This window comes from Saccoglossus kowalevskii, chromosome 11, assembly GCF_978046115.1.
Source record: "Saccoglossus kowalevskii chromosome 11, keSacKowa6.1, whole genome shotgun sequence".
Taxonomy (NCBI): domain Eukaryota; kingdom Metazoa; phylum Hemichordata; class Enteropneusta; family Harrimaniidae; genus Saccoglossus; species Saccoglossus kowalevskii.
In genome coordinates, this window is record NC_140651.1 from 13,087,864 (window position 1) to 13,101,899 (window position 14,036).

The 14,036-nt window shown below is 35.8% G+C and overlaps 2 protein-coding genes across 3 annotated transcripts in view; one reads left to right on the plus strand and one right to left on the minus strand.

The window, feature by feature from the left end:
* The window catches only part of LOC100313645 (LATS serine/threonine protein kinase), a 34,649-nt gene extending 30,532 nt beyond the window's left edge, over positions 1–4,117 (plus strand). For both annotated transcript variants that reach the window (XM_002738450.4, XM_085505774.1), the window contains 3 exons: positions 1,669–1,842; positions 2,775–2,881; positions 3,568–4,117. In XM_002738450.4, the coding sequence (XP_002738496.1) occupies positions 1,669–1,842; positions 2,775–2,881; positions 3,568–4,068 (782 nt within the window). In that variant the 3' untranslated portion in view covers positions 4,069–4,117. The remainder of the gene's footprint in view (positions 1–1,668; positions 1,843–2,774; positions 2,882–3,567) is intronic.
* Positions 4,118–7,127: 3,010 nt separating this feature from the next.
* Positions 7,128–13,461, minus strand: LOC100366416 (NADH dehydrogenase [ubiquinone] 1 alpha subcomplex assembly factor 4-like). The gene is made up of 4 exons (XM_002738448.4): positions 13,281–13,461; positions 10,506–10,603; positions 9,505–9,678; positions 7,128–8,307 (listed from the first exon to the last, which is right to left on the minus strand). The coding sequence occupies exons 1-4, from the start codon at positions 13,414–13,416 to the stop codon at positions 8,170–8,172; spliced, it is 546 nt and encodes a 181-aa protein (XP_002738494.1). The 5' UTR covers positions 13,417–13,461; the 3' UTR covers positions 7,128–8,169.
* Positions 13,462–14,036: the final 575 nt, after the last annotated feature.

A 14,036-nucleotide genomic window follows, 5' to 3' on the forward strand; every position in this document is an offset into this window, starting at 1 on the left:
AATATTATGGCTTTCAAAAGGTTAAAGCTCGGTGGTCGTCGCGTGTTTGAATTTCATGTAAATAAACAATGTATTTTACACGCGTTGTATACGTTGCTATGAGTCCCATATCGAACAGGACGTGGCACGACGACTGCCGCCCTTTAATTTTGTAAAAGACACGAGTCAGGAATGTCACACTATTTTGTTACAGTGAACATTGTTGATGGTTCAAGACAGCGATCAAGTCGTGTGGATTTCTGTAAAATCCCGTCCTCGTTAATGTCATTACTGCAGTTCACAAATGTTGATATTTGTGAAAATAAAACTGTATACAGAACGTTGAATGAGGAACTGCCTAAATTGGTTTGTTATAGGTTTGAAAAATTTGTAAATTATTGATTTGAAAAAAGTGCATCCATAAATGGGTTTGCATGTTCTGAATAGAAATTATTAGTACTTTGTTGAGTGTTGTAGTCAAGATGCAAATTAAAATATTTTCTGTAGTGTTGCACAAAACGAACTGTTACACCTATCTCATTTAGAATTGAAAAAGCATCAAAATTCAATAATGCAGAGACAAATGTAGAGCTGCTTTGCTAAGGTTTTAAGGATTTGATGTACCAGATGGCTAAATAGAAAGTTCATATTATCCTAATTTAAGGTAGAATGCCACACAAAAGTAAAAAGTATTGTCATTTTCTTCATTTTTACATATTTGACATATTCATGTGAAGGATTGAGAAAATGGAATAAAAATATGGGGTCACGGTACTGAGAAAATCTATGTACTAAATGGAGTGAAAATAGCATGTTTTTGTCTGTTTTAGGGCATTTTATCATTTCCCATGGCAAGGATATATCTCAGTAACTCAACATTTTCTCAGTGACATATGGTGAAAAAAAGATAGTGTACTTTTTGATGCCTTGAAAGTATTAAAAAATTGACAATATTTTGTGGGTGCTTTCGGCAAGGAAATTTGTTTTCATTGTGGTTACTGCTAAAATAACATTTTATGCATATTATTTTACTGTTTTTCTCAAAAAACAGATTGACATTGAATTGCAAAAGTCCACATACTGTCCACATACTAAAACAAGAAACTGTAGGCTGATTTTGACACAAAATGTTGTCACTGCTATATACGCTTAAATATGTGAATGTGTGAAAAACTCGCACTACCTTAACTGAGAACGGGAAGAACTCCAATATGTTCTCAATTTTATAATTCCATGCTATAACTATCGACTGAAATGGGTCTGCATTTACATGTACAGAAAATTTACTAACAGTTCCATTTTAAAAACATTGCATGTAGAATTTTGAAAAATATATTTTTTATTTTGGTCAGAAATACAACTACAAATGTATGACAATCCTAGACGTGCCTGTGTTCTTCAACAAACTGTGTATAGAAGAATCTTTATTTGTTCTTAAAGGCCACCGGCCCATTTCACAAAATACATAGAAAAATAAATACATAACTATTTTTTCCTGAGGTCAAAGGTCACCTCATATTAATACATTCTTGTCTCAGAATTTGTGTACCGGTATAAGGGCAAAAAGAATAACAATTTAGTACAAGAGAAACTTATAAATTGAAAACCTGTGAATCTTGAAGAAACCTAATAATTTGATATCATTTGCATATATTGCCTATTAACCAATGTGTGTGGTTGCTATTGCAGATGGCCATGCTCGGCAAGACAGTATGGATCCCTCACTATGGGAAGGCTACGCTTACGACATCACGGAAGATATGTCAAAACCATTAGAAAGGAGGAAATACAGACAGCATCAGAAAGCGCACTCGTTAGTTGGAACGCCAAACTACATTGCTCCTGAAGTCTTGATGAAAACAGGTGAATAGTAACTGAATTATTTGGGTGAACACTCCCATCAGCAAAAATACGCATTACCGGTATTATAAACTTGTCACTGTATCCCCATAAAGTACAGCATGGCATCATTTTGCATCAACTGGGTAATTGTATTTCTATCTTATTAGCAAATGCAAATTCCAAATAAGGAATGATAATGCAATATTTTCAAGACGGTTGACACATGTTCATACCATATAAGGAAATGCAAATTCCAAATAAGGAATGATGATGCAATATTTCCAAGATGGTTGACACGTGTTCATACCATATTAGGAAATGCAAGTTCCAAATAAGGAATGATGATGCTCTATTTTACATGTGATTGCTTTTGTATGCTCTAATAAACAAGTTAATTGTTTGTAAACAATGTCTGTTGTAGTCATCACTGGTACACCATCACAGGTTAACAAACTATAGTCATTGTATCCATGTCCATGTCAAAAATATGTTATGAAACGAGAATCAGGTTTTCATACAATCTAAATGATGACTAATTTTATTACAAATAGTACTGAGTAGCAGTGTGCCCGATATGACATGCCAATGAAACACAAAGATTTGCTGTGATGCAACTAGTAGATGATACATAGATGTAGTGATCTTGAACAACCTCTTGCATAGTTACAGAATTTGTAATTTGGTAAAATGGAATTCATATTCTATTAACAAAATAAGTGTAAAATCAAAGGATGTCAGAAGCAACAACATTCTTGTTTGTGCCTTAAGTCACCAAGACAGTAACTTATTGCATTTTTTTTGACGACCAACCCATCCAGCAGTCAACAAGCTGACTTGATTTTGGGGGATCCCATTTCGATTCGGGATTCCTACAAAAAATCTGTTAGAGGGCACACTGATATTTAGAGAGTTTATTTAGTCATCAATTATAACTTGTTTGTGTTATTTACAAGGTTATCGACAGCTCTGTGATTGGTGGAGTGTTGGTGTCATACTGTATGAAATGTTAGTTGGACAACCCCCGTTTTTAGCACAAACACCAGCAGAAACACAACTTAAGGTAAAAAGTACTTCAATTCTTTTCTAATATATTTTTTTTTCAGTTTCAAATTATAATTTGTAATTATTAAGAGATTTTACTGAAAATAAAACTGACGTAATCATAAAACGTGGTACTGTAGAGGGGTTGATTATTCACTGGGTTTTAATTTTGCTTATTTCGCTGACTGGAAAATTCGCTAAATTAAAACCCAGTGAATATGTCAAATTTAGCAATTATTATTATAAAAAATTTATGATAAAACCGTGAATTTAAAACCCACTGAACATGCCTGAAATGATAAATCAGGGAAATTTAAACCCAGTGAAAATTAGTCATTTTACAGTATGTTGTGAGGGAAAGATTAATGTATGCTGATGATATAGGCATTTTCACCCTAATTGCTTTAGTTTGCTTTGATTTTCGTTGATGTTGTGAATTCCAACAAGATTTATTACCTGTACAAAGCCCTGGAGAAATTATTACAGTACAACAACAGTTATTAATGTATCTGTTGCTATTATAGTTTTTGTTATTATTTACTTATTTATTTCTTATTGAATGTTTTCAAGAGTAATTAATAACTTGACGCAGTGTGAATGCTTTAATAGTGAGTTTATCCTATGCAGGAAATTATGATTCTGTATACAGAACCCCTATTGTCTTGAATGGCAGATTTACTTTGATACTTTTGTTTTGGTCTTTAGGTAATAAACTGGAACAGCACGCTGTTAATTCCGAAAGCTGCTAACTTATTATTTGAATCAGAAGATCTCATTTTGAGGCTTTGCACTGGACCTGAGAGAAGGCTCGGAATGAATGGTGCCGGAGAAATTAAAGGACATCCTTTCTTTAAGCATGTAGATTGGGACAAAGGACTTCGACATACGGATGCGCCGTATATACCAAAAATACGACACCCTACTGATACATCAAACTTTGATCCGGTGTCGCCGGATAAACTACGGAACAGTTCAGATAGTAATGATAGTGATGATAGAAGTTTCTGGGACTTTGACAATGGCAAACATCCAGAGCATGCCTTCTACGAGTTTACATTCCGGCGGTTCTTCGATGACGGTGGCCATCCGTTACCGCAGTGGAACTCATTTGAAAGTGAAGACGACGGACCCAACCAATCAAACAGTAGTAGTAGCGACAGTATACACACCGTCAAAACCGAACAAGACAAACCAGTGTATGTGTAGTCACGAACTATGTTAAGTTTGTGTACCATACCCGACAAAAAAGAAATAATATTGAGCCATGTAAAAATTATTTTCTGCAGTGTCTGAACTTCTGTATGCAACAGACGATTAGAATTATATGTACCGGTATATGACATAGAAATCTCAAATTTGTTGGTTTTAGCCAAGATTATGTGTCGTACTGCGATACGCCTCTCCATAAATGCCTAGCCGTGCTGCTAGTAATATCTCATTACGGGTAAATTTGATTGGTTGAATTAAAATTCTATTCCCATTCAGAGCAGTCATCTGGACATCACTGAGAGATTACAGGGAATAATTACTTGAATGGGTAATGAGATTTTACTAGCATCAAAGCTAGCCATTTGTGGAGTGGTGTATAGTAAGCAGTATGTCAACTACCACAAAGATGTGATAAATCCAGTACCCTCTCACTGTTTCATTTCTAAGGAAATTATATGTCAATATATTCATTTTAGCACTTGTTGCATGCAAGGGATTCTGGGATACTGTGGAATTCTGGGATAGTTCAAATGGATGAAGACAGGAGACTTCATCTTTTTTGAGAAGGGATTTTATTTGCATTCCAAAAGCTGGTCTTTTGGGGCAAAAAAAATGTTTTTTTTTATTGAGCAAGATGGTATATATCCTTTGGGAATTCGACTATTTTTTTGTCGTTACTGCTGTCTATATCTGATGGGAGAGTTCTGGGGTAATTTTTTTTTTTATAAACTGTGCATACTGTATGCAAGTTTGGTGCAAATATTCGTGTTTGCTTTCGATGTGTAAATGGTGAAATGTTCATAGTTTATTACATGTTGTGAGTTTGTACATAGGGACATGTAAATAGCGCTGGTGTACACAAGTTTATATCAGCCAAACGCCAGTCCAGATAATTTTAAACAATTATAGTAGAAAATTTTGTTTTGCTACAAAGTTTATGCAAATACCATTTTGGGCTAAATATTTTTTTTTTATCCATGTGTAGAACTCATAAAAGAATATGCAATGCTAGCGAGACAAGTAATCGCAAGTTGTCACATTCACAGACTTTGGGTGTAGCTGAAAAAGAAAGATTTTATCCAGAGGCTATCGTTTTGTTACAAAAACAATCATGTTGGGAGAAATGCTGATTCTAGCATCCAAATTTATAGGATTATTTTACACATTCATGTTGCTTATCACTCCTGTTTTGCAAATCATCCATAAAGTTGTTTTCCTCCCACTACATGTTACATGTTGTTCCTCCCTCCTTAATGTTACAAGGACTCCCATTGTTTTCAACTGACAGACTGAACCATTTTGTAGCTATACGGGGGTGGAGCTTGGTAAATTGAGGGATAGTTGTGCCACTTTCATGTTACAGTACAGATTATTTTTCACTACAAAATAACTTTCCAAAAATGAACTTGTTATTTCTCTGTTGAAAATCAGTTAATATCGAAATCAAAATAAAGTTATTTCAAAGGGGGTTCTGCTGATGACAGTTCTTATCAAAATCTTTTTGTTGGGAAAGTGTTTTTAAACTGTTTTGTTCACACATTGGTGTGATAGATCTGTAACTTTCATTTGAAGGAAAAGCAATAATTGTACTAAATGTTTTTGCTGCTATAAATTTCCTGATGATTTTCCTGACCACTTGACAGTTACGAAAATCTGTCTTGTGAAACTAAATCAATTTTACAGTAACATTTTCTTGGTTTACCAGCTGTTTGAAAAAGATTTCTCTGACTAACCACTCAGATGGCAGTGTGGGAAAAATAACTGAAATTTTCACTAAAGAGTGTTGAATTCGTACCGATACCCAAAACAAAAACTATTTAAAATGTGGTACAGTGCATCCAGTAAAAAGATTTGAAAACCCTGTATGTCGTACATTCCACTGCCAATGTTTTTAAACATTTGATGCAAACATTTGTCCAAGGGGATTCATCCAAATTATAAATCTATTTCCATCTACGTGTAATTGTCACTTTTTTAACCGATTTGACACAGAAAGGCTTCCTTGGAAGGTCAGTGATCTTGTGATCCTCCATTTCATTGTATTGCATGTATTCAGTATTGGTAGATTGGCAGTCTGCAAGCTGTGACCAGTGGAAGTAACCACTCGCGTATTTAGGTAAAGTACGCAGTAAGCACATATGAGAGGAGTATTAGTATTCTATCTTCACAACTGCTGAATGGGATAAAATTGATATATTTAATTTCGGAATTAAGGTCATACCCTTAAATGATTTATTCATGAAAGGCCCCTCTATTCAAAACATGGAAATACGAGAACATTTCTGGAGAATGGCACCTACTCAACTGTAAACATTCAATCAGCCTGGTTGTAGCATCTGCTCACTTACGAGGCTATAGCGTGTGGCACAAGCATGTCAGATATTTCTGATTTGGTACAAGGATGGTATTAAAATGCTTTTTCCTGGAAATTGAACAAAGGAATGTCAAAATTCTATGAATAAATTGTTGGAAACACTTAAATTTCTGTGGTCCCCCTATAAAGCTGATTATGAAAAGGAGGTATTACAGGTAGTCGTGCTTGTTTTGTGGTAGATTTCCCACTAAGCATTCAATATTGCTTTTGAGGTGCTCTAGTTGCAAGGAAAAACAAATCAAGTATAAACTGAATAACAGCAATTTGAAATATTCATTTTCGCAAAACTGTATAATCACTGGTCTACATGCTGAAACTCCTTTCTACCAATAGAATCATGTCATTCAAGTTCATGCTAGTTAATTAATTTGTACCAACTAGTTCAATTGATTTAAGGGTATTTGGGCTTGCTTAACTAGCATGAAGGACTATTACCGATAAGTAGATTATTTCAGCATTGGTTACTTGCATTAACCAGTGGAATTAATAAAAGTTGACTTTCGTCAAGGTTGCTCCAATTATGATTTCAATATTGACAAAGCTAAATATTTTGTGTCTTGTATCCGATGTGGATTGATGTTTTCTTTCCAGTCTTGACATTGTAAACAATGGTAACATTCTGTGTAAAATGGAAGGTAACTACAATTCAGCAATGTGGGGAATACTTTAAATAAACAAAATATTTGTATTGATTTGTTCTCTACTTCTTTATTACTTGCACGTACACTTTTGTTATTTTCCACTTGTAATTTCACAAGAGCCCCGAGTATCTCCATTCACATTCTTGCTGTTCAATTGCATTGTCACATTGGCAGCTAACAATTCAACATGGTTTCTGCTTTGAAGCAATAACAAAATCAGGTCTTTGAACTTTGTTAATTTCGGATCAAATAAACATTTGTATATTTCCTACTGATCTTAATCAGAAAAATATGAAAAGGTTATGCAGATTTATTTTGTGAAAAGTAACAATAACTGAATATAAACCATGTAATGTACAAGTACTCATATTGCACAACTACACTTTAAAGTAGGTCAATGTGACTTTCAATGACTGAACACCGAGGTAAATTACATGAAAACATTCTGAAATAGTACTGTTTATTAAGTCTGCAATCTGGCAAAAATAAAACACGATGACTAATGATGCACAATCCTTCACACAATTCAAAGAAACTACAAACATTATGCTGTACATTGCTCTGGAATAATCAATATCCCAAACTTGTCAAAAATTACACGTTTATCCATCCTTGGTAGACTCTTTCCTGTAAAATCCTCTACAATTTAGTATCTTGGTCAATCTTTTCTACTGTTATATATCCTGGGTCATATAACCAAGGATATACTTTTTACATCTCTCGTACAAAGTTTTTTAATTCCCTGTTTAAATATGAGAACCATGCAATGAATACAATGCGTACAGTGTAACATTATTTAATGTTTGTTTACATGAAATTAGAGCATGTGATGTTCACAATTAAAAAACTTTATATTTCAAAGCAATTTGCGTTGTTTCGTTGACGCTCTGCTGACCACTTCCTGACCAACTAACTTGTTGATGCTTGGTAATAATTGAACCTGAGTTCTTGACGATTTGTTTAGCTACAGCAAACATACTACATGATTCCAGGGTTACTCGGTCTCGGCCAATAACAGAGACTCTGCACTGCACTGAGTGGACCTATCCAGGCAGCCACAGCATTCACTGTAATTAGCTAGATTCATGCCCTAATACCCTTTACCATGTCTTCTGAGGGTCCAATCGTGTGCACTTTAAATACTTTGAAATACTGAATAATATGTTTGGTCGTTTCTAAGTCCATATTGAAATCTTCAGCTAGACGCTCTGCTGGCCATTTCTGAAAATTAAAAAATGATTTGTCTTTATTTGATCTACTTATTTGACTTGTTTAAACATGTTTAAACACTGAGGGCGCTGTTCATTTTAATTTCATAATATGAAAATAACAGGTGAAAATAATATAATGCCTACATTTTGAGGTCACTGATATTGTAATAACTACAATTTCTTATTTGAATCAGTAATTAACAAATGGTAATGAAGTCCTATCTGGTCCCAAGTAAAAAATGAAGGAAGAAAATGTATCAATAAATGAAATAAAAATGATAAGAAAAATGTTGATTCCCCATTCTTAATAGAAAGATTTGTTATACTTTTGATGAAGAAGGGGTTATAATTTGATGCATTACACAATTGTAACTAAAAACAAAAGATTCCCTTAATGCCAACACTGAGGGCAATGCACAAACAAATTATAGGTGTTTACCGTACAGCAAATATATATATATATATTAAAAAATATCTGGTCAATAAAAGAAAGCAGAATAAAAAGACAGTCACTGTACTATTTTTTTGAACATCTCAGAAGTTTATCACCAAGATTCAATTTTACTACCGGTAGTTTTAGCACCTTCACAGGGTTACCTTTAGTAATATTTTGCAAAGTATAAGACACAGATTTAAATTTTCTTTGTAAGGCTCGGAAGGAAAAATGGGGTCATTGCACAGTTGCACCAATTAAAAATGTGCAAGTCACAGTAATAATATAATTAATTATAAAAATTCAGAATAGGTGATTTTCTGTTCACTGCGAGATCTCAAGTAATGTAATTTTACTTCATCAAAATGGACCATCATAATTTGTACAGCACATCATTAAGTATGGAAATACCCCAAAAATAGTTCCACATTTGTTGAATGCCTCTGATATTTTGATGTCACTATGGCGATATGGACCTTTGCTTTTCCTGTTTCTACGTTTGATCCATGCACAAGGTGAATGGCAGATGGTCCATAAAAAAAAAAAAAAAAAACCACCGGTAATTTTTTGCTTTGGGCCCAAGAAGAAAAATACAAATATTGTTGTTTTTGTTTTGTGTTTACACGCCAAAGCCAGAGACCATAAACTTGACCTTGTTACAAATTCTTAGTCAAGAGTCATCAGTATCTGTCAGTCAGTTTTTAATCTAGGTAATTAAATAATAAATGCAACATCTGATGCTGAGAAATAGAGTTATAGACTCAATTCACTCACCTCAGGACTTCTCTTATGTTTGGAAAGTAATTCTAATGCCATGACAACAGACAGCTTCCCTTCTGGTATTTCCCTTGGAGCATCAAATGCAGACATCAAGTCAACTTTCTTGGTGTCCATAGGCAGTTTTCTCTCATTCATGGGTCGCGCTGTACTGTCAACTGACTCAAGTTTCTAATTTAGTAAAACACAATACACTTTCATTGTTAGATTACAAAATGACTATACACATGTATGCCAATGACATGTATTTGTTTTTTTACTTGATGAATGCAACCAGTCCAAGCATGTCTGGTCATACAGTCTAGGTATGTATATGTACCAAGTTTGAACAAGATACTTCAACACATACCTGAGAAGCAGGTCTAACTTGTTTATATGATCAACTCTGATTTGTTTTTGAAAACAACAGATTTGCTCCATTAGAAAGACGTTGCTACTAGTAGCGCACATAAACCCAAAATTACATTTCATACTGAATCATTGAAATATAACTTACTTCTTGTCAATAAAAAAAAAACATTTATCACACAAGTGTAGGGGCTACTAATAGAAAAAATACAGAGGCATTTTTCCTGAATGCACCACTGAAATTTCATTTCAATTCAAGAGAAGACACAATAAGACAAGCTGGTGAATACTTATACAAAATATTTGAAATCAAAAATAAAAATAACTGACATTTTTTTTTACTTTCGTATTATATGTATTGTATTACTGACATTTTATTGTTGTCAACCAATGGAAACTATTTCTAAGGAAATTAGACTCCTATAACAACAAACAAACAATACGGTATATAAGTGATTTGTTTCTTAATTATTAGATACTAACATGTTAATATTGTTAAAACTAGCCTGATCTTCTATGTTTCCAAACTACATGTACCTGATTTACCGGTATACCAATTATCAATCCACATGTGGTTCAATCACTTAAAATCTTTTTGCAGAACTACTACAAATATTAGCAAAATTCAGACACTATATAAATGCACAGACCTTTACAGCTCCTTCCGTTGACTCAACTCTCACTTTCTTCAAGAATTCATCTAATTTCACATGTTTTGTTTTTACTTCTTCTGCAATATGTGGGTTACCTAGGAGATTGAAACTGATTGTTTCATAAATTCAGAAAGTCACATATGCTAGTGACAAAGTGTTGCTGATGTGCATGGATGAGGGAATGTCAATCACAGCATTGTAATTATTTTGATATTCTTTTCATTATTTGGTAAATATTTTTATGTCGATTCTTGACATTCTCGGACACTGAACTTCTTTTTAATATTCGAATAGAATTTGTTTCAAATTATGTTGCATCATGTGATTAATTATTCATGTTGATGTTTTGTTCTGACGAATAAATAAGTAAACAAAACCTAAAATTGCAACAGACAGGTTTATTACTGTTCTTGTGTTGAAATAATTGCTTCAGGGTTTTGTTTCTTACCAAAATAGCACAGCTGGGTTTGAAAAATGTGATAATTGTGTGCGCATATTGTCCGCATTTGATCTATTCCTGGGTTTGGCCTTCCCATTGAGTCTATAGCACACTCACCCAGGGTACAGTGGCCTTTGTCTCCCATTGAGTCTGTGACACAGTCACCCTGGGTACAGCTAGTAGCACAGCTGGGTTTGAAAAATGTGATAATTGTGTGCGCATATTGTCCGCATTTGATCTATTCCTGGGTTTGGCCTTCCCATTGAGTCTATAGCACACTCACCCAGGGTACAGTGGCCTTTGTCTCCCATTGAGTCTATAGCACACTCACCCAGGGTACAGTGGGGTTTGGCCTTCCCATTGAGTCTATAGCACACTCACCCAGGGTACAGTGGGGTTTGGCCTTCCCATTGAGTCTATAGCACACTCACCCAGGGTACAGTGGCCTTTGTCTCCCATTGAGTCTGTGACACAGTCACCCTGGGTACAGCTAGTAGCACAGCTGGGTTTGAAAAATGTGATAATTGTGTGCGCATATTGTCCGCATTTGATCTATTCCTGGGTTTGGCCTTCCCATTGAGTCTATAGCACACTCACCCAGGGTACAGTGGCCTTTGTCTCCCATTGAGTCTGTGACACAGTCACCCTGGGTACAGCTAGTAGCACAGCTGGGTTTGAAAAATGTGATAATTGTGTGCGCATATTGTCCGCATTTGATCTATTCCTGGGTTTGGCCTTCCCATTGAGTCTATAGCACACTCACCCAGGGTACAGTGGCCTTTGTCTCCCATTGAGTCTATAGCACACTCACCCAGGGTACAGTGGGGTGGTGGTCAGTCAGTTCGCCCCAATGCACATTCGCCCCAGACCAGTTCGCCCCAAAGTCAGTTCGCCCCAAAGTCGGTTCGCCCCAAGTTTACTGGTGTTCGTTTTCGCGGTTATGCGTGCAAGGAAATGTGGTTTTGAAATATTTTAAAAATTATACTTAAGTTAAAACCACATCGAAGGAGGCTGATCGCCGCGATTGTAGCATATCGCCCGAAGAGTCGAACCGGTGTCGTGCCATATGCGTCGTGACTGCGATACTTTGCCTTTTTTTTGCCATGCGCTGTGATAGCAATTTTTTGCCCTATTTTAAAGTCGTTACCTGTTCGTTATTTTAAGAACTTCGATGTTGTGTATTTTATAGTCGTTACCTGTTCGTTATTTTAAGAACTTCGATGTTATGTATTTTATAATCGTTACATTAAGAACTTCGATGTTATGTATTATCGTAAATTTAAAGAACTTCGATGTTATGTATTTTATAGTCGTTACCTGTTCGTTATTTTAAGAACTTCGATGTTATGTATTTTATAATCGTTACATTATCGTACACTTAAGAACTTCGATGTTATGTATTCTCGTACTTTCATCGAAGCCTGAACGGAAAGATTGCTGGCTGCTTTGACCTGTGAACGCCAATTATAAAATCTATCGGGTCGGAGAGTGTCGTACGGACTATTAGGTCAAACGAGTCTGCGATCATAGCACACGGCACAGCACGGGTTCGGGCGATATGCTACAATCATGAATCGCGGCGATCAGCGTCCTTCGATGTGGCTTTACTTTAGTATAATTTTTAAAATATTTCAAAACCACATTTCCTTGCAGGCATAACCGCGAAAACGAACACCAGTAAACTTGGGGCGAACCGACTTTGGGGCGAACTGACTGTGGGGCGAACTGACTGTGGGGCGAACTGGTCTGGGGCGAATGTGCATTGGGGCGAACTGACTGTGAATCCAGTGGGGTTTGGCCTTCCCATTGAGTCTATAGCACACTCACCCAGGGTACAGTGGGGTTTGGCCTTCCCATTGAGTCTATAGCACACTCACCCAGGGTACAGTGGCCTTTGTCTCCCATTGAGTCTGTGACACAGTCACCCTGGGTAAGGTGACATTAAATTCATGGTATCAGGTCATTGCCCTTTCGACATCTGGACGATTAGACCCCTGGACGATTAGACCCCTCAACGTTTCGACCCCTCGACGGTAGAACCCCTTGACGCCACAATCCTCAACATTTGGACCCAGCATTATTGGTCAAAAGTTACATTTTACTGGATAAAACTAGAAGATACCTAAATCTAGTCAGTATTACGCACAGAGGCCTGACGATCTATTGTTGTGGTTGGTTGCTGAATTCAATACAATCATGACGAATATGTCGTTTAGCTCAATAGATGTCAATGTATTGAGTTCAGCTATCAACCACATGATTTAGATAGTCAGCCGACTGGCTTGGAAAAATTAGCCCGATCCTCGGAACACGGGCTAAAATGAAGCACTTACTTTTGACAAATGTATCAATCTTCTCAACTGTCGTTGAATGTCTCGGTGCTGGCCGTGGAATATCTTTGTCAATATATTTCTGTGCTTTGTTTTCTATGTTGATATTTCTGAACGTTCGAGCTATTCGAGCACCCATGTTGCATGATACGGTCGATCAGCTGGTCGCTGTTTGTAGACTGTTTTCTCCAGTGGTATGGCGCCCTCAAGTGTAAATATAGTGGCTTTTGTTTTTATTTTGTGTTCACTGATGAACTACTAATATTTGCAAGTTTGTTGACGCACAGTCCCCGTGTTGATAATGTAATATTTAACTTAATTTGAAAATTTACAAACAATTATAGTATTTTCATCTGTGTAAGAAAAAATTGGTCAATGGCAGGTTGACATGACTAACAGGGAGCAAGGAATCGTAAAAATGCATGACTCATTTTTTTAACGTCTTTGGGGTGAACTTCATTCTGATTTCTTAAGAAGATCGGAGTACTTGATATTGAACCAATTGAGCATGTTTATGGGCCACAGCCCCCAATTCGCATAAGTCGATTTGTTCCAATCAGGGTTATAGCCAAACAATTTAAAGTGCCTTCAAAATGAAAAATAGCAGTTCCGAGTATGAAACGACAGAGTTACAATCGATTTTTTGCCGATGATTTATGATTATTTTGTAATTTACGGGTAATTTAGACAGGTTTGTAAAAAAAAAAAAAAAACTTATTTTCACAAGAAATGTTGTACCTGTCTGAAATGGCACTTCCG

What these genes read in the sequence shown, in the direction of transcription:
- LOC100366416 (XM_002738448.4), bottom strand. Translation starts at nt 13,416, where the DNA reads ATGGGTGCTCGAATAGCTCGAACGTTCAGAAATATCAACATAGAAAAC. An exon ending in GATTGATACATTTGTCAAAA is followed by an intron (nt 10,604 to 13,280) that starts GTAAGTGCTTCA and finishes TCAATCTCCTAG; the next exon opens with GTAACCCACATATTGCAGAA. An exon ending in CAACGGAAGGAGCTGTAAAG is followed by an intron (nt 9,679 to 10,505) that starts GTCTGTGCATTT and finishes TTACTAAATTAG; the next exon opens with AAACTTGAGTCAGTTGACAG.